Source organism: Mandrillus leucophaeus, unplaced genomic scaffold (genome assembly GCF_000951045.1).
Source record: "Mandrillus leucophaeus isolate KB7577 unplaced genomic scaffold, Mleu.le_1.0 Scaffold537, whole genome shotgun sequence".
NCBI classification, from domain to species: Eukaryota; Metazoa; Chordata; class Mammalia; order Primates; family Cercopithecidae; genus Mandrillus; species Mandrillus leucophaeus.
In genome coordinates this window covers 1,042,414-1,063,003 of record NW_012105775.1, presented here as the reverse complement: position 1 = coordinate 1,063,003, position 20,590 = coordinate 1,042,414, and the positions used below count along the sequence as shown (strand labels likewise).

At 40.9% G+C, this 20,590-nt stretch overlaps 1 protein-coding gene across 1 annotated transcript in view; it reads left to right on the top strand.

The window, feature by feature from the left end:
• The window catches only part of SIPA1L2 (signal-induced proliferation-associated 1 like 2), a 241,689-nt gene that overhangs the window by 178,335 nt on the left and 42,764 nt on the right, over positions 1–20,590 (top strand). Inside the window, exons 9-13 of the mRNA XM_011997316.1 lie at positions 263–537; positions 15,183–15,440; positions 17,301–17,384; positions 19,105–19,205; positions 19,590–19,693. Of these exons, the coding sequence (XP_011852706.1) occupies positions 263–537; positions 15,183–15,440; positions 17,301–17,384; positions 19,105–19,205; positions 19,590–19,693 (822 nt within the window). The remainder of the gene's footprint in view (positions 1–262; positions 538–15,182; positions 15,441–17,300; positions 17,385–19,104; positions 19,206–19,589; positions 19,694–20,590) is intronic.

The following is a 20,590-nucleotide window of genomic DNA, read 5'->3' as shown; positions in this document are numbered from 1 at the left end:
CTTAGAGTGAAGAATGAAGCCATCGTTGTGCTTCTATTATTTTTTTTGCACTTGATGCTAATGTTAATTGTGATCAGCTCTGAACTTAAATGTGTCCTCGTCTTGTCACTTGGACAGTTTAAGGAAAAGGCAGAGAGAGACGGGCAGGGCTCTGAGGGCCCAAGGGAGAGGGCTGGCATGGAGGCCCATACGTGCACCTTTGGTAGAGCCCCATGGCAGCTTTGGCAGGAAGGGCATCTCTAACAGTCTCCTTCCCCCTTAGATAGTGACGAGAGGCTGCGAGACTGTGGAAATGACCCTGAGGAGGAATGGGCTGGGCCAGCTTGGCTTCCATGTGAATTTTGAAGGAATTGTCGCAGATGTGGAACCTTTTGGCTTTGCCTGGAAGGCTGGCCTTCGCCAAGGGAGCCGCCTCGTGGAGATCTGCAAAGTCGCCGTGGCCACTCTGACGCACGAGCAGATGATCGACCTGCTCCGCACTTCTGTGACTGTGAAGGTGGTCATCATCCAGCCCCACGACGACGGCTCCCCCCGAAGGTAAGGCGTGCCAGGCCCAAGTAATGCTCACTCCTCCTTCGCCTCTGTAGCAGGTGGCTGTCCTCACTGCCCCTGCAAGGTCCTCAGAAAATGCAGTCAAGTGCGTCTTGGTACAATGCTGTTGCGATGTCTCTCATTCAGGAATTGAAAAGGAGCTTTAAAATATGTAATAAATGATAAAAAGTAATTTTCTAAGCAGTTTATTGGGACATTGACTACATAAAAGCTGAGCTATTCTGAACTAACAGGAAGAGCACCTGCCTGGTTCCCCTGGACCAGTCAGACTTATATCTAAGAGGAAATAATTCTGCATCACAGCTCAGCCTTGAACACATTAAATAACCATTCAGTTAGAATATCCTCCCATAACATGAAGCCATTGATTATTTTAAAAATATTTAATAAACCAATACTTGTAGGTATGAAGGAATGTTGGAACAGCACATGTACTCTGTGTGGTGAATACTCCATTCTCAATTGGAGCTTGAGAGATGTTGAACTGGTTCAGGGTGTTGTCATAAACTGTCAGGAGAAATAGATGAAAAGGAATGGCTAGACTTGGAAGGTTCAGAGGCAGATAGGTGGAGGGCTGGGATAAGAATGGGGTTAGAAAGCAATACTGTTCCAGTACTAATAGAAAATAATCAAGCCCACCATAAAATATTAGGCCAAAAGGAAAAAGAATGCTAATTAAGAAGGAGCCATTCATTCAGGCTGTGGCCCACTACGTGTGGTAATGCATGACTGGTGGTAGTATCTAGAGCACCTTCTCTCTGTCTTCATTCCCAAATGGAGTTCCTACAGGCAGCCTTAAGAGCTCTGGCTTGTGAGAGACTAAGTATGCTTGGAATCCAAGAATTTGCTGTGTGGCCTGGGGCAACTCACACACTCTCTAAGTCTCACTTACTCTCTATAAGATGGGATGATTATATTGCCTACCTCCTACGATTTCAATGAAGATGAAATAAAATAATGTATGTAAAGCACTTAGAACCTTTTAGCGTAATTACCCCACACATTTAATTTAAAAAAATAAAACTTTAGGCTGGGCCCTATGGCTCACACCTGTAATCCCAGCACTTTGGGAGGTCGAGGTGGGCAGATCGCTTGGGCCCAGGAGTTTGAGACCAGCCTGGGCAACATGGCAAAACCTCATCTCTTCAGAAAATACAAAAATTAGCCAGGTGCAGTGGTGTGCATCTATAGTCCCAGCTACTCAGGAGGGGAAGGTAGGAGGATCCCTTGAGCCTGGGAGGTCAAGGCTATGGTGAGCTGAGATCGTGCCCCTGTACTCCAGCATGAGTGACAGAGTAAGACTGCATCTCAAATAATAATAAATAAAACTTTAGCATATTCATTTTAATTTCTTTCATATTAAAAAAGAAATTCTTTTATCCAAAGATAGTAGGCTTGTTGGGTCTACTTTCTGGACTTACTAACCTAGGTCATGCTCTCTCCTTTCTCTGTCTCCTTTCTTCATCCTTTAAGCCAGCACTCTCCATTTGCACTTCTACAGTGATCTGTGTCTGTACTGTTCAGAGCAGTAGCCACAAACCACAAGTGGCTATTACGTACATGAACTATAGTGCAACTTAGGAAACGAATTTTTCCTTTTAATTAATTTATAATTCATTGGCCACGTGTTGCTAGTGGCTGCCGTATTGGATAGATCAGCTAAACCATGATCTCCTTTTAGGAAAAAAAGTTGCTTACACTGTCTTCCTCTATGGTTAATGCGCAAAATCTTGCAAAAATCTTTCTCTATTAGTTATCTTACCATTTGTCTCCAGCCTCACTTTCTGTGACCTTGTTTCCTGTGTTTGCCCAGTATGTTTATAAAATAAGGATTTAAGAAACTAAGATTTCTCTGTAGTGTATCAGTCCCATGTGAAGATGTTTCTTATTGCCTTGCCTGATTCTGCCTGGTTGAATCTATCTGTTTTTCGAGAGTCCCATGAATCACATGTACTACTATGAGTCCAAAGAAAATAAAAAATTAATTTATTAAAAATGGGTCTTAGAAATAGCAAAAGGCAAATCCTTTAGACCTTAAAAACTAAAGTACTATATATGTAAAAATCTTTTATAGTAAATTTTCCAGCATTTGTTAGAAATTTTTTCATACAGTAAGATTTCTGTCTTCCTTAGTAGAAATACAGATTTTTAATGCTTATGATAAGAATCAGTCTTTTATCTGCCTTTGTATCTTTTATTTGTCCTAGCAGCCGATTACTGTAGAATTGGACGAAGATGTTACCATGAGCTTCCTTTGGGTTAAAAAATTACATTTCTTGCCTATTTTTAGTTTTAGTCTACTGTTAGTAAGAAATTTTTAAAGCTTTCAAGAGATCTGTTTAATAAAAATGGTAAAGTTGTCGTTATATTTGGTATTTAGAAATATAATTTAGGAGAGTAGAATTTTCTACGAAATACTGAATTGTTTTTCAGCTAAAACAAACAAAAACTACAATTTAAAAGTTCCAGCAGCTGTTATCTTTTTATCCAAGGACATGTTTTTCCTCTAAGGAGTCAGTTATCTGCCTTGGTCTATACATAATTAATTATTTGTTTTAAATGCAAATTCTCTTATTGGAACTAGGCAAGATATTTATTTAAAGATTTTGCCCTTGCTTCCTAGGAGTCTCATTAATGTCATTCCCTAAACATACAGGGTTTTTTTTTTCCCAATTAATCTGTAATAACTGTCTTTTAACCTTAGCCAGAAGGATTAGAATTAGCTATTTGCCTAGCAGCAACGTTCCAAAATTGGCACACCCATCATCCACATTACTGCAAGTCGTGAAGGCTTTAAGCCTAGCCTGTATCATTTAAAACTCTTTCAATTCAGTTTTCCAGTTTTCTGTGAATCTGAATTTGTAAATTTTTAAATCCATATTTTTGTTAGTTTTGATTTGTTTTCTGCCTGCAACTGTCTGGGTGCCCTGATAAAAGTACTTGCTGTTGTCAGGCAACCTCTCATAACCAGACACCACCCTTGCAATACCAGCCCTTTGCTTTAGACCGCAAGCGCAAGTATGAAATGTCATTTTCAGTTTCACCCTTGCACTCAGCATGTTTAGCCTTCTGCATTATTAGATTTGTTAAGAAACTGTAGAGGAAGGACTAAGGGGAAATGGGTAGCACTTCACTCATTTTAAAATTTAAAATACAAACACTTTAAACCAAACAACCTTTAGTATCTTTAACCATATAGTAACACATACCAGGATGTGCCTGAAGCTAAAGCTATACATTTGACTTGCAGCATGGAAAATGACCTCCATCTTTCTCAAACTGGCTCTTAGTGCTTGTCAGGGAGGAGGAATATTATTTAAATGGACATGTATATGCATGTGTGTGTTTCTGTGTGTATGTGTGTATATATACATATACATTTTTTAGAGTAGTTTTTTTTTTTAATTTATTTATTATTATTATACTTTAAGTTGTAGGGTACATGTGCATAACGTGCAGGTTTGTTACATATGTATACTTGTGCCATGTTGGTGTGCTGCACCCATCAACTCGTCATTTACATCAGGTATAACTCCCAATGCAATCCCTCCCCCCTCCCCCCTCCCCATGATAGGCCCCGGTGTGTGATGTTCCCCTTCCTAAGTCCAAGTGATCTCATTGTTCATTTCCCACCTATGAGTGAGAACATGCGGTGAGTAGTTTTTAACATAAACACTATGAAGACTGCAAAAATGGCCAAATTAAGGAATTACGAGATATTTTAGTCTCATAAATGTTGTGAAAAATGCTTCGGTTCATTTTTGCCATTTATCAACTCCCATTTTTTCCTACCAGGATATCACTGAGGACATCATTTGACATGGGAGCCCAGCTGCTCCTGTGGGCAGCATGAGCGGCCTGTCATTTAATAGACAGTGTCTCTTGTCCTCAGGTCAAAAGGTGTTTGGTTTTGACTCAGAAGCTGCTGGATTAAATGCAGTCTTTAGTAGGAAAAGTGTTTATTAATATGTTGAATCCAAAGCCACCTGCATTTTGAATTCCCAGAAAAGTATTTTTGTTCAATCGAAAGCCACCTGTGTTTTGAAGTCCCCTTTGCCAGCCTAAGGGAGGTGACAGTCTAGCTTGTCCCTCAGCTTGAAAGGAAGTCGGAGCCATTTTTAGTTTTCCTTGTGGATTTGCAGGGAACGCTGAGCAGGGAGAATCCCCCTTGAGGGACACTTATTAACTGATCTCGTGCTGGGAATGGATCCTGGAGTGAATTCATATACAGTGGGAATGAGTGGCAAGAAGCAGTTTGGGAATAGCACTCTTCAAATGGAAATGAGGTTTGAAAGGGGAACCACGGTGTTTCTCAAGCAGACAGTCTCTGTGGCAAAGATGAAGAGTTGCTCAGGCCAGAAATGCTTAATTAAGATCTTTCTCGTTTTTGCAAGGGATAATTTACAGCCACTGGTATGACCCAGCCTCTGGCCTTCAAAGGTGACTGACATTCTATCAGTGTCATTTGAAGGAAAGCATATCAGCCTAAAAGGCGAATATAAAGGAAGTAACAACTCATCAGAATTATGCATGAGTTGTTATATAATGTGAGTGAATTTAGTAAATATGTCCAATAAATATGGAAATGAAATTCCTTGCTACAGTGCATCTGTTTTGTGTGAATTTTTTCATACTTTGTTGATATACTATCCAAGGCATTTTTCTATATAATGCAAAACAGTGGAAATTTTCTCATGTTATCATGAGTCTAAATTATTATTCTCTCATCATTCTATAAAATTAAAACTTTATGTCCTCATCTCCTGTTTTGCTGTCTGTTGCCTGATCATTCAACCCCCTGAAGTATGCAGAGAGGAGAATATGGAAATAGAAGGAAAACTCAATTTTGTCAGTTTAACAGTTTTTATTTTTGTATATATATCTGCACACATACCTATATAAAATAAATGGTGGGCTGAAATCTGGACTCAAGGGAGCTTGCTTTTTAAAAAAAAAATTTTCCATGCTTTATTCCATTTATTATTCATTACAAAGCAGACTTTTTTTCTTTCCAGCTTTTAGGTTCAAGGGGTACATGTGCAGGTGTGTTACGTGGGTAAATTACATGTCGTGGGGGTTGGGTGTACAGATAATTTTGTCACCCGGGTAATCAGCAAAGTTCCCAGCAGGTAATTTTTCCATCCCCACCCTTCTCTCACCCTTCACCCTCAAGTAGGCCCCAGTGTCTATTGTTCCTTTCTTTGTGTCTATGTGTGCTCAATGTTTAACTCCCGCTTGTGAGCAAGAACATGGCAGCATTTGGTTTTCTGTTCCCATGTTAATTTGCTTAGGATAATGGCCTCCAGCTCCACCCGTGTTGCAGCAAAAGACATGGTTTCAATTCTTTTTTGTGGCTGTGTAGTATTCCATGGTGTATATGCACCACATTTTCTTTATCCAGACCACTGTTGAGCATCTAGGTGGATTCCATGTCTTCGTTGTTACAGTGCTACAGAGAACATGTGCGTGCATGTGTCTCACGTGAGGTTTTGTATTAGAGTTCCAACTTATTTGTATGGGTAATAAAAATTAGTTATGTCTGGTATTGTCTTATGGACCCTCCAGGAATGAATTTTGATGTGAAATGTGAAAACAATACAGAACAAAGGTAACCTAAAGTACAATCCCTATTCTGAGTCCTCTGGCCAGTTCCTCCAATATAACGTTCAGATTGTTCTCTCACTCCCTAAAGTAAGAACACAGGATTATAGAATTGAAGGTCGATTGCCTTGCATTCACTCATTCACTCATTCATTCATTCATTCACTCATTCACTCACTCACTCTTAACTAGCTTGTGCCAGGAGCTGTGCTGAGCACTAGGGCTTTTAAAACGATAGGACAGATGTAATCTGACTTTCAAGGACTCCTTTTTGTCTTTCTGGCTTTCTAAAATGCCGTAAGACTTATTCATATTTTAGCTATTTAAAAGTGATTTTTCTCAAACTATAGCAACAACTTACTACTTAATAATGAATGTCTCAAAGTAGTGTAGAAAACGCTGTCACCCTCTCCAATTAATAATCTACACTTTAATGCCCCCGTGTTTTTTCATTTTGAATGCTGGGATATTACCATCACAGTAAGAGGAATGCATAGAGTGGCGGTAAAGCATGAACATTGTGTTAGACCAGTAACCATCTCATGCTTGACAGGTTACACCGTGGCTACCATAGTAGACAGCCATTGGATGTTCTCCCCCATAGAAATACATTCTTCAGAAATCAGGCATCAGGTAGCTAGCTATTGAGAATCTTCTCTGTATACTTTTGAAGTATTCCAGTGCAGTGTTGTTCCTGCTCTTAAGCTTTCTAAGAAACAAAGCAGTTGATTTTGATAAGAACGTGCTGAGCTTCTGTCCAGTGCTCTGACAGGTACTGGAGATACAAAGACACCATCTGCCCCTGTGTCTGCTTCTTGTGAGGGAGGAAAAGGATGGAAGGAAGCTGATGAATTAGTCAGAGCCAGATAGCCTCACTTCCTATTTCATACGACACCTTTTCGATTCCTGACCTTTATGAGAGGGCTTGGTCACGTGTGATTATGGTCCAGATGTCTCTTCTTTCTACCTATTCTGGGTATCTCTCTGTTTCTATCTGTAAATTAAGGAGTTTGTTGAAAAGCAAATTACGATTTCATTTAGTGCCTGTTTCATGGATGACACTGCCCTAGCCTTTACAGTAAGTTATACTATGTGGTTATCTCCCTGTTGGAAGCCTTTGATTTTTTATGTACCAGAAAGAGTTTGTGATTCAAGTGAATGAGCATCAATTACCCCTATCACCTGGTTGGATAATTTGGAGTCTTTTAGCTATTAGCAGGCTATTAGCAAAACAGACATTAAAATGATTAAAATATCAGTGATTACTTTAATCCCTAGGGCTATAAAAGAATTCTTTTACAAAATGCATAATATTTAAAAAACATTTAATTTGTTTTAGAGGATCGGCTTTTGTTTCCAAAGATTCTTTTAGCACCTACTGAAAAATATGACATAGTGTAGGCTGCATTAACTGTTCTTTGATGGTTTTTAAAAAAAAAAAAAAAAAAAAAGCCATGTGTTTTAGGAAGAGTCCTGAACTTGGAGTCAGAGGACCTGAGTTCCTTTGTGAACCCTATCTCTGATTAACTGTATCATCTTTCCAACCTCTGTAGCCCTTCTTCTGAAAAACGTAGATTTTCTTTGTACCTCACAAATTTTTGTGAAAGTCAAATGATGTATGTGGAATACTATAAAGTGCTACACATGCTAAGGTGGTGGATTGGAATTAAAGGATAGCATTGCAGTACTTTGTAAGGCTTTTCCTTAGATCACTGGATTCACTTAAAGGTTCTCTGTGATGCAGCCAAGTAAAGTAAAACCAATAGGGAATTTCAGAGTCCAGTAAATGCAAGTTCCAGTCATGAGATTAGATGAAGCTGTGGCTGCACAGTCTATGGTACCTGGTACTGTTCAACTGCCCTCTCTTTTTTTGATAAGAATATACATTCTTCCCTTTGAACTTTCTCGGTTCTCTAGGTTTTTTGGTTTTGTTTTGCTACTCATCATTCCCTTAGGACTCTTCCCCTTTCTTAGTTTCCAAGTAGCGTAATACAAAGTCATGTGTCCTACTTTTATGTAAGATGAAAAGAATAAAGTAATAGGATAATGATATATTGTTCTACAGATGAATGTAGATGAAGGGAATTTTACAGCTCTAAAGATTTTTTCAATTTGAAAGTTAAACTTTAAAATTCCAGAACTCTATAAACATCTGTTATCTAGAACTTTCATAAAATTGTATGTGCCTTTTGCAGTTTAACGTTGGTTTCCCCCTTTTTGGAGAAACAGAAAGTAATAATGTCTATTTGTAATGAACTTCTTTCTTTTGAAGCTGTCACTTGAGGAAGTTTACGTATTTTGTGTAACTTAATCTTGTTGCACCCTCTGCTGTTACTATTCTGTTTTCAAGAGGAGAGTCTAAGAGGTTATCACATTTCTAAGCTACACATAGTCATGTCTGGGTTTTGACCCTAGAGCTCAAACTCTGTCTTTAATGGAGACAGTTTGGTGTCTAGGGTTCCTGTTGGGAACAAATGGAAAAAACTGTATGGCTTGACTGCACTCAAACAGTGGTGGTCTTGACGGTCAGCCTGCAGAGTTTGAAGCCTTGATTTAGAAACAAGTCCATACCCTGGCCAGCAGGGATTCTCCCTTCCCATCTCCAAATTATTGATGGTAAATGGAAGGTTCTTCCGAGAAACTCAAAGTGTCATTGGAAAGGAATGAGCCTGGGTGGGTGGATGCCATCTTGGGGGCCTTCCTGGGTGCCTCTGAAGTTGTGGGGTCCATACACTACAGTACTAGGCAGTGACTGTGGTATCTGTTAACTGTGAGCAAGATTGGACACCCCCTCTTTGCTGATCATGTTCAGGAAGCCAGGAAGTGGTGGCAGCTGTAACCAAGAAGTCTTCTGGTGGAAAGTCTAGCTTTAGGCATCAGGAAGCAGGAGAGAAAGCCCCTGAGTATGAATATGAATAAGTTAATGAGTGTCCCTTTTACAGGATTAAGCCATCCCAGGAAGTCCATGATCGTGAGTTCAGAAGGACAAGTAGTACTGTTTTTAGAATAGATGAGTAAAATATAAGATCCTTTGAGGATGCCATCTAATGGAATTACCTGTTATTCTTACAGTTTGAGAATGCCACATTTTTAACTAACTAGCACATTTTCAATGACCTTCTTGGTCTACAGAATGTTTTGCCTTCCAGCATATGTTTTTGAGTGAGAAGAGAGAATAGACTCAGAAAAGTTATTGGCTAGAGAAGAAATGTGAAAAATTGCACTTATTTTTAACCCTGAAGCTGAGTTTGTATTGATCCCTACGTAGCGTGGTAATTAGGAGCATAAGTCGATGATGTGTACATTTGTTATGAAGCAAAGAGGAAATCAATATGCATACATAAAAGTGATCCCACAGCCTTATCTTGAGGTTTTTTAGTATCTCCTATTGGCAAGCAAACTGTAAGGCATGTGCCAGAAGCTAGAAATGTAATTTCCATCCTTTGACTTGATTTGGTATGTCGAGAGGAAGCCAAGCGTGTGTATCAATGAGGTCTGAATTTTTCTACTGTAGCAGGAAAGCAAAGTCTTTTCTTTAAGAATGTTGCAGTTACACACAGGTTGAGCAGCTTGCTTTTTTAAGAAATGTCTTTTTGTGCTAGGTCTTTGGGCATTTGGTCTGTTGGGGTTTCAGTTAGCCTTTATTTAACTCATGGAAATATTTGCCGTGTGCCCCATCCATAACAGCCCCGAGTTTGACACTCCAGATGAGCCGGGGTGTCGTGCCTGGTATCCTGTGCTAAAACCCCTCAAGAGGGAGAGAGGATGCGTGCCAAGGGGGACGCAGATCCATATCTGATGGGCTCTGCAGCACAAGGACCTCTCCAGGCTCATTTGTCATTATTCTTTTATGCCTTTTCCCATTTCCCTAAACATTGGTTGAATTTTCCGTATGCATCCTTTAAGGAATTTCTCATACATATGGAACAGAACTGAGTTTGACTAGGTTTGATGATCACTTATATCAGTAGTACTAATTTGGCATCTTAGTCATAGAAGTAAACAAAGCAAAAGCTAGTTCACAAGAGTAGTTGCTGTAAAAGTGTCACATAATAACAAAATTAGTTTTGATTTTAAAATAAAACCATTCTTTTGAGAATAGCTAAATTTTATTAGGGCAAAAGGATGCCAGTTCTTATTATTTTAAAAGACCTTTCCTATATGACTTTCTGCACAAGGTTGGAGATAAAATCATTCCACCCAGATTCTCTCTTCAACTTAATGGATTGCACAGATTTTTGCCAGCACTCTCTCAAAATATGAGTCATGATTATGCATTTATATTACATGTTTCCTTCCAAGCCTCAAGCTAAATTATAGTGTCTTCTAAAGACTACAGTCTATGGGCATGAATTAAGTAGGCCACACTACTCAGCCATCTGTCTTCTCTTTCTTTTTTCTTCTTAAAAACCCATACCAAACAAACTTGAAGGCCAAACAAGCACTGGAAATGCAAAGTTGCCTTTTGGTTCACAAGATTCAAGGTTCACATTCCTTTCACTCAACACATAACTCCAGGATCTTTAACTTCGATGGTAGTCAGTTACAGTTCCTGATGCGCACTACTCAGGTAGCTGGAACCTGTGAGACACCAAAGCCTGGCATTCACCTGAACATCCAGTGATCCTTAGAGCATCGGTTTGAGTGGAAGACGAGAGTAGGTTTTCTTGATGTTTTATTATCTACTGTCATATCTTACCTTTGATTTCTGATTAGGTCTTTGGCTGTGGGGATGAATCAGTAGCCCTAGGGATGTGGTGTCTGAATAAACAGAAAACGCTTGGAAACCATGTACATCCATGAACAAAACTTGTAGAGCCTTGGCATTTTATGAGAAAATAATGCAACCCAATGTAATTTGCATTTACTCAGTTTGACCAATAATGTAACTATTAAACTCAGTAAATCCAAAGTAACTTAAACTAAGTAAGAGAGGAGAATTTTACTTTCGGGAAGGGAAACAGAGTTAAATAAAGGATAAGAACTATCGTTTACTGATGCACAGAGAAATCACTATCTCATGTTCTATAAACAGGTGTGAGATTTCTTTAGGAGGGCGTATTCAGTCCACTCTTCTCTATTAACGCTACCATCAAGGGATAGCGCTACCATCAATCTGGTTTCCCAAGTCAAAAGTTAGGATGTTGTTTTTTATTTTTTTCTCTTTCTCTGTCCCAAGCTCCAAGCATTATGGATTTGACAAGTTAGAAATCACTTTCACCCAGAATTTTACAAGCATTTCCTTTGTTATATTTTGTACCTTCTAGTATTGTTCTTGAGAAGAATGGAACTATTCCACGCCCAGGTCCTTAGACACTTAGGCTCCCACCCACCCCGTCCCCAGAACCATAGGCTTACTTCCTTAACCCAGGAGTCTGAATTCCAAATGATGTGTTTTCATGTGGACCATTTTTTATTCATTGAGCTGGGTACTCTCTGGACCTTTTAATCCAGTTTTACATATCTTTTAGTTCTAGAAATGTTCATATACTATTTCTTAATAATTTCTCCCCCCTTTTTTTTCTCCTCTTTTGTGATAGCTCTTTCTGGTAGCTGTTGGACTTTTTGAATTGAACTTCAGTTTTCTTAAGTTTTTCTCTCTCATAACTGTTTGAGAGAATTTCTCAGTTTCCCTTCCAACTGTCTTACTGGATTTTTTAATGTTTAATTTTAACTCTCATAAGTTCCTCCTCTTCTTCAGCAATCTAGTTGCTCCATGAGCTTCACTGCAGCGTGATTGGATGGTTTACATCTGCTTGTCTTTTCTCTAGAGAACCGTCTTCTTTGATCTCTGTGGGGTGGTGAGCATTCTGAGGCCGAGTTTCGGGGAAGGAGAAGTGACCCTGGGTCTCATCTCTGCCTTAGGCTTGTCGTTTTCATCCCTGTTCTCTGTACCTCACGCCCTTGACTCTGCATCTTTTCTGTTCTCTAAAAACCACTGCTCTTGCCCAGCGTGGTAGAGGATTGGTTACTGCCTGACGAGGCCAGGCACTTTGTGGACCTCAGGGCGTCGGGCCGAACTCCCGTTCCTTCTTTCTAAGTAACTTTTAGGCCTAAATCTCCCTTTTCACTTGGCCTTCTGCAGTGCTTGGTGCTTCCCATCCCTGCACCATTTTAGGGTTCTCAAGGACAGTGAGTGATCTTCCTTCCTACTGATATTTCCTCTGCTCTGCTAAACCATAACCTTTCTTCGTTCACCTCCAACTTTACATCCTGTGTATGAGAGTTTCAGGGATCTCAAATTCAGCTGGCAGTTGAGGTTGTTTCTGTTTCGCGTTCTCCCTGTCCTCCTTGTTCTGTTGTGATGATTTTCAGAAAAGGCTGAAATTTTTACTATACCATGGTGACAGTGGAATTCTGCTTTTTAACAGAGTGATCCTTTGTTCTAGTAGATTTCTCAAAGGGCAAATATTAGGAAGTGTTGTTGTTGTTGACGACTCTGGAATGTCTAGGGAGAGGCACTGGCTTGGGATGCTGACTGCTTTGCCAACAGGGTAAATTGGAATGATTTGCCCGGCACTCAAAGTTGAGACTTATCTAGTCTTCCCGTGTCCTTGCCAAACTGCACCAGTTAGCTTTGCGGGCTGACTTTGGTCAAGTTAACAGTACGCCTTGTACTGTGCAGTTGGTAGGAACCTTAGGGATAGCTGACTTAAATCATATATTTTAGGCTAAAGAGTCTTAAGTACCTGACTAATCACTGAGCATATGGGAAAGCTGTCTAGCAGGTGACCTTTTAGGAAGCTGTGATGCCTGTTTAAGAGAGTAACCATGGTAACTCAAAGCCACACCTGACTTTCACATAGTGGACACTCAGGTTTTCCCTGAGTTGTGATAGCTTTTACTAAATGTGCTTTTCACTTCTCTCAGACTCAATTAGAAAGTGATTTGTAACTCTGATTCCTGATTATGTTAATATAACTATAATTTAAAATATCTGCTCAGGTTATATAGATGAAGTATTTTTAATCTGTTAAAGCTTATTTATCACCCATGTTCAATGTTCTTGATTCCACACATGCATATTAGTTAAAGATATGATCAGTTCTGTCCTAGAAGTTTGCTAATTACCTGGAAAGACAGAATTTATGCCTGACAGCAATATCCATCTACTAGCCAGAGCCAAAACCATGATATTGGATCATACTGATCCATCCTGGTTAAAAATAGACAAGGTCCCCATAGCCAAGAACGGGGTTATTGCACGCACTTGCATGGCTTGTGTCAGATAGGTGCCTTCCTGCAGTGGTGAGGGACCGCCGAAGTTCAGCCATTCTCTGCACAGGGGCCTGTATCTCTCGGGGCATCTGTGCAGAGCACACACCTTTTTCAAATTGTACCATGGCTTACCATCCTTTGCACTCTGCAGCACAATCAGCAAATCGTATGGAGAAGGCAAGATCTGAGTTGAGATTTGGGTCAAACTGGGAGATATGATTGCCAGGAGGCATGGCTGGAACAGATCAGCCAGCTGGGGGTAGATAGACAACATGCAGAGAGCTGTGGCAGGCCAGGTTCCTCTACGGGTGGTTGTCAAATAGAAAGATTTTATCTGGATTTTCCAGTAGCCATATTAAGTAAAAAGAAACAGGTGAAATTATTTTTAGTAATATATTTTAACCTTGTATCTTCAAAATACTATCATCTCAACATCCAAAAAATATTAAACGATTATTAGTTTACATTATTTTATGTATTATGTCTTTGAAATTTGGAGTACATTTCATACTTACAGCATATCTCAAATCAGATGCTAAATTTTATCCTGAGCACTTGTTGTTTATATTTCATAAAATTTAAAGTTGAAAACATAGATTCACATACCCATTATTCTAAACACTTAAAAAATGAATCAGAGTATCAGTTTTTAAAGTTAAATGAATGAAAATGAAATCACTGTGTTCCTCCAAACACAAGCCCATTTCCGGTGCTCAGAGGACTCTAAGTGGCTCTCTGAGCCACCTCTGGCGTCTGCTGTGTGGGCAATGTGACTGTGGAGGGACTGGGGGCAAGACAGTGCTAGGTACATAGTGTGCCTGAAAGACATTAAGGAGACATTGAAGTTTTCAGGAAGATAAATCTCATACAAAGTTTGTAATAAGGAGGAACTACAGCCAGAGAAAGATAGAGAAACCTTAGAATCCACCAACTCCCATATGTTGAACACAGACATGGCCTAGTTCTTTTGGTCACTAAGACTGGTTATGCTGCATTTAACCAAAGACTTTCTTGAAGAATAAAGCATCAGACAAAAGGAAGCTTTTCTCTTTCTATTTAATAAGATTTTTTTCTACAACTTTATTGAGGTGTGGTTGATGCATAATGAACTGCATGTATACAAAGCATACATTTTGATGAGTTTGGGCCCATGTGTGAAATAGTCACCACAAGCAAGGTAATGGATATTTCCATCATCCCTAAAAGTGACGAACATTTGCTTAGAGGGTCTTATTTCTACGGTCCCTGGGAGTGAATGTGAGGACCAGAGGCCCAGTCTTGGTCCTGCTGAGTAACTGTGAACAAGGTGTTTAATGTCTCTGGACTTTCGATTTCTAATTACCAGAGATAGTACTTGCTATCTCCAGAAATATATTTAAAATATTTAACCTACAAGTCTTGGATGCCTCTGCTGTGCCAGGTGTTAATTTTTTTTGGTTGTGTATTGGGGGTCTTGGGACAGCAGCTCCGTACGCTCTGGTAGTTGAACATTTTAGTAACCATACAGCTGTATTAGCAGGTTACCAGCATAGATGATGTGTGTGGCTGCACAGCAGCCAGGAAAAAAGCCACAAACAGCCTTTCTAATTTCTAGACGCAGTCATTGCTGGCAGAAGAGGAATTGAATAGTGTGGGAATGTGGTTTTATTATAGGTGAGATGCTCCTAAGGGTGGATCGCTCTGCATCATTGACTTGGAGCTGGGAGAGGCACACACCGCGTGATGTGTGTTGATGGGCCCAGCTGTGAGTAAGCCATGCTGACGGCTCAGCTGCGAGCTTCCCTTCTCACCATCTCTTCTTGGCCCAACAGAGGGTGCTCAGAGCTCTGCCGGATCCCCATGGTGGAATATAAACTCGACAGCGAGGGCACCCCCTGCGAGTATAAAACCCCCTTCAGGAGGAACACCACGTGGCACCGGGTGCCCACTCCTGCCCTGCAGCCCCTCTCTAGAGCTTCCCCCATCCCCGGCACGCCCGACCGGCTGCCATGCCAACAGCTGCTCCAGCAGGCCCAGGCCGCCATTCCTCGAAGCACCTCCTTCGACCGGAAGCTGCCCGATGGCACGAGGTAATGCTAGTTCCGTTTCCTCAAGGGCGGCGCTTGTAAATCACTGGGGTGAGAACTTGACATTGTAGGGAGGATTTTTCGTAATCACTTCTGAGTTAGCTTGTTCACAACAAGTTGGCAAGCAAGGTAGCAGGGCAGGCCCCAGACACAGTGGCGCCTGGGGTCAGGCACTCTCCTGGCCCCGAGATGGTGCTAGTAAAATGCAGGTTCTGTCCACCAGGGCCACAGCTTTTCCTCTTCATGTGGTAGCCTTCCTCCATGTCCACTGGCTCTCATCCCCAGGATGGGAAAGGTACCCCAGAAACTATTCTGCTGGAGCCTCTAGAAAAGTGTGAACAGGTTTGAGCATAAATAAAACAAAACTGAACAATCAGTGCTTAAATATCATCATAATGTGAGTAATACTTTAAGAGGTTCCAAGCTCATTAGGACTTCCTCTTTGCTCTTCTCCTTTTAAGCAAAGTGAGTTGAGTTTAAAATGATTTTTTCAAAGAAAGAATGCATACACTTGTTTAAAAGTTAAATCCAATACCATTAGAAGCTGGTGAGGGTTTTCCGATGCCGAATTTGCATAGATCATTTTAACAAAGCAAAATAATAAATTTCTTATTGTTGTTAATTCCTACTCCTTTTATTCTAACGTTTATGTAACATATAGGCCACAGTAATGCCATGAGTTTTCTCAATTATGACATGTCAGGCTCTGGTCTGATAGACCATGGCCTGGGAGCCAGGCTGGAATCACAGCTCTAACTTACTTGATGTACTGTAACCGTGGGCCTGGTGCTCATCCTCTCTGAACCTTCAGTTTCTTCATCTGATGAACCACATGAGGAAGTTTGGAGGACTGAGTGGGTCAATGTATGTAAAATGCTTAGAACTGGGCCTTGCACTTAGTAAGTTTACATAACTATTAACCAGAATTAATTGAAAAGCTTATATAAATATTAACCAGAATTAATTGATAAAACTTGTGGTCATCCTCTCCCTTCTCCAATTTTTATTCTTTCCAGAGTGAATGCAGGGGAGGTGTTAATTTAATTTAACATTCAATCATCTTGGCTCTGTGTCTCCTAACTCGAAAGTCTGCTGAGTTTATAACTTTCCCATATTCAAAGAAATATACATAGATAGCGCTGGTAAAAGGGGCAACATGTAGAAGGAAGGGGGTCTGCAGAACCTCCCTTATTTAAGTAAATTTAAATAATCATAGTTTAAATTATATTCAATTAAAATTTACTTAAAGTAAAATTAAATAATTCTAATTTAAGTAAATTATAGGAAAAAACCAGAAGTATTCTAGTAGCAAAAGGGAAACTTGGCAAGCACATTTCATCAAGTGAGTTTTCATGAGTATTTTTCATTTTTGCATGTCTGAAAAAAAGATAAATAGGATTACATTCAAGAGATGTGTGAAAATAAATGGTTTTGCCAAATTTAGGTTTTTCTTTTTGCATAAGTTTTAAGTATAGAACTAAAACGTGACTTGTTTTAAATTTCACATAATAAGAATTAGTAATGTTTTCATAATTCTGTATTCTCGGAAATTGTATTGCTGTTCTTCTGTATTTCTCTGGGACGGAATCATTATCTGTGCTTTAAATCTTTAAACAGTGAAGGCTTGTCCTGTCATACCTCTTTCCTAGGACAAATTGCCAATCATAAACCACCTGATATCCCCCGGCATCACCGATTCTTAGTTTATTTTTCCATGATTTATTCTGTTTCACATGGCAATATGTTTTTCTTCCTTTTCCTTGTCATTCCCAAAGTAAATTTATTTGTGAAACAAAACAGGCCAGGTCAAGGGGCTTGGCAGATAGTTCAGTGCAGTGTTAATGACTGTGCTCAACCTTTCAGAAGCTCGCCCAGCAACCAGTCATCCTCCAGCGACCCTGGACCCGGCGGGAGCGGACCCTGGAGACCACACGTGGGCTACGACGGGTACCACTCATTTTTACCTTAGTTATCCACTGGGAAGAACCTGTTTCCGTGACTCATTCAAAAGCGTTTACTGTGTGCCTGCTGTACCTGGCACCATTTGGGGAATATAATAATGCCAGACATGCTTTTAATAAGCGACTTGTCCAGGTTGGAAAGCTCATTGTTTCTATATAGGTAGTGCTCACTTGTCTAGTTCTCAGCCTGCTTTTTTCGTTTTTGATGAGGAAAGGTTTTCAGAACATGAAAATTAAGGATGTGAGGGCTTAATTGCCCCCTGACTTAAATTGCTGATGAGGCAATGCCGCTCAAAATCAGAGAAGTGGGTTTAGCATTTGGTTTTTTTGCTTCCTGTCTGAGAAGCACTGGGAGGCTGCCCCAGCACACCTAGCTGAGAGCTGCCCTTTGTAGTATCCATGCAGTCCCCAGGAGCCAGCAGCTCAGGCAAAGCCTGAGGACTTCCGTGAACAAAGACACCGAATGGACCAATCCCACCACCTCTGGGAAGAGAAGAGAGAGCGTGGCGCCAGGGTGCACCCCTGAGGAGTGCTAGGTCTGCCGGGGCCACTGTGACTTGGTGCTGCTTTGGGTTGGAGTTAGGAGCTGGTCACACTGATTGAGAGGAGACAATGGCTGGTCAGTGGGAAGGACTCCGCTCTGTGGAGCAGCTTACATCACTGCTCCTGCATGTGCACGGGGAAATCTCTCTCCATTTGTAGTCCGAGTTATGTGTGTTCCTTCCCTTAGATGATAGATGGAGTTCTTAAAAGTTGTATATCAAGCAACTTTCTAAATTACATTGCACTTTAAGAGAAGAGAGGTTTTGATGTTGGCTTGTTTGGTTTTCTTTTTTGTATAAACAATGAAACCTTTTCTGACTTTTTCTGTAAATCAAGGTCCTTAACCAGAATTCTGTAAATAAGGATCACTTTGTAATGTGAATAAGTTTTCTTCTACTTATTTCTTTCATATTTGGGGTTTTCATAAAACAAAGTCTACTTGGATGTAGTCTAGAGTTAATCTTTTTCCTTTTTTTTTTTTTTCTTTTGAGATGGAATCTCAGTCTGTCGCCCAGGCTGGAGTGCAATGGCATGATCTCAGCTTACTGCAACCTCCGCCTCTGGGGTTCAAGCAATTCTCCTTCCTCAGCCTCCTGAGTAGCTGGAATTACAGGCGCACACCCCACGCCTGGCTAATTTTTGTATTTTTAGTAGACACAAGGTTTCACCATGTTAGCCAGGCTGGTCTCCAACTCCTGACCTAGCGATCTGCCCACCTTGGCCTCCCAAAGTGCGGGGATTACAGGCAGGAGCCACCGTGCCCGGCCCTTTCTTTTTCTTAAGAAAAATTTAATATAAAGATATGTCAGTGCCATGTATTCTAAGCATAATGTAAAAATGCAACCTCCTCTTTAGCTTGCAGGTACATTGTCTGATCCTGGACAGTCCTTCAACCTCCTGGTTTCAGCACCCCTTCTTTATCTGTAAATGGCTGTCATCTAGCTGCTTTTTCTGACCCTCTGGTTAAACCAGATCCCACAATTTCAGATGCTTTTAGCTTCTCTGGCAGGGCTAAGCTGACAATTTGCATTTTCATTTGCCAAAAAACCAGCTCCTGGATAGGACTTTCCCTCACATAGCCCACTTGGAAGCCAGCACTCCCGTGTGCATGCTGGCAGGTGGCACGGTGAGAAACGACAGGCTCAGCTCTGTGTTCTTTTCAGGTGCCAGTCCCCTCTACTGCTCGAACACCAGGGCTCAGGCCCTTTGGAATGTGACGGAGCCAGGGAGAGGGAAGACACCATGGAAACAAGCAGGCACCCGGGTAATAAGGAACTCCTGGAAATTGACCCCCCCTTGCTCCCCGTTGCCCCCTCCCTGCCTCCTCCTCTCCCATCACTTGTTCATTTGATTCATTCATTCATTCATTCAGCCTATGTGCGCCAGGCTGAGGTGATCAGCTGGGTCTCCCCTCCCTCCAGGAGGGGGTGTGGTCATGGTTGGTTGTGGTTGTGGCACCTGCAGAAAGTGAACACTTTATGGTGGTGGTTCTGTTTACTTTTGTGGCATATCCATCGGTAAGACCAGAAAGGCCTAGAACCACAAGCCTGTTCATGTTTACCAAACCACTTGTCTGACTTCTGGTTTTCTTTACTCTTTTGGTAATACTGGAAATTGGAAATTCAACTCCTCTCTCTTTATGTGACAGAAAACAAATGGCATGGCCCACCTTCCAAAGTCCTGAGTTCCTATAAAGAAAGAGCTCTGCAGAAAGATGGAAGTTGCAAAGATTCCCCCAATAAGCTTTCTCACGTAAGTCCTTTGTTCATAAGCCCTTCACTGGCCTCGCCAGGACTGATCTCTCTCGGCACACAGTGGTACAGCCTGCTTCCTGGGGATGCTCAAGACCACATTACCTCACAGGGCTCTTAGAGGTGAGGTGAAAAAAGGAAACTATCTTCCTGATTTATAAAAGACCTCGAAGAAAGGTTGCACAACAAATTAGTGGCAAAGCCAAAGTTATATCCTCAGCCTTTTGATCCTCAATATCCAGTGCAGTAGTTACTAAATCATGTTCCCATTTGTAATCTGTTAACCACTTATCGATTTAGTTAGTGGCAGAAGCATTATCGATTTGAAAACAGAAGCAGAAACCGCTAAGTGATGTGTATGGTCAGAGGAACTCTGCCATAGGCAGCCATTTACTGTACAGTCACAGACGATTTAATCATCACGGCGGCAGCTGTCCATCACACATGTCAGGGTAGAGCAGTGCCCACGTGGTAGTTCTCAGTCCTTTGCATGTGTTGCCATGTTTACCCCTTGAAGAAACCCTGGGAGGTGAGCGTCGAGGGAGACTAGCTCAGTGAAACAAAACTTCCATTGAAATGCAGAAACAGGAATTGTTGGTTATTAAAATAAAGCCAACATTTTAAAGTAGCTTATTTTTGAAAATGTTCAGGTGAAGATAATTTATAAGGTCCTGAATTAAGTTATGTCTTTCTTCTTTCTTAATGTGTCAGCAGCCAGCTTTGCAGTTGTCCCTTAGCAAACACACACGACATTTCTTCCCTCAGCTGTGACCACGACCTTGTCTTGAGTCAGCCTCGCTGTATCTATTTAAATCTACCTTTACAATGTTCTCATATTGGTTTCAGCAAAGGGATACATGGTGTCGGCATAGTTTTGAGAATATCAGTGTAGGATGAA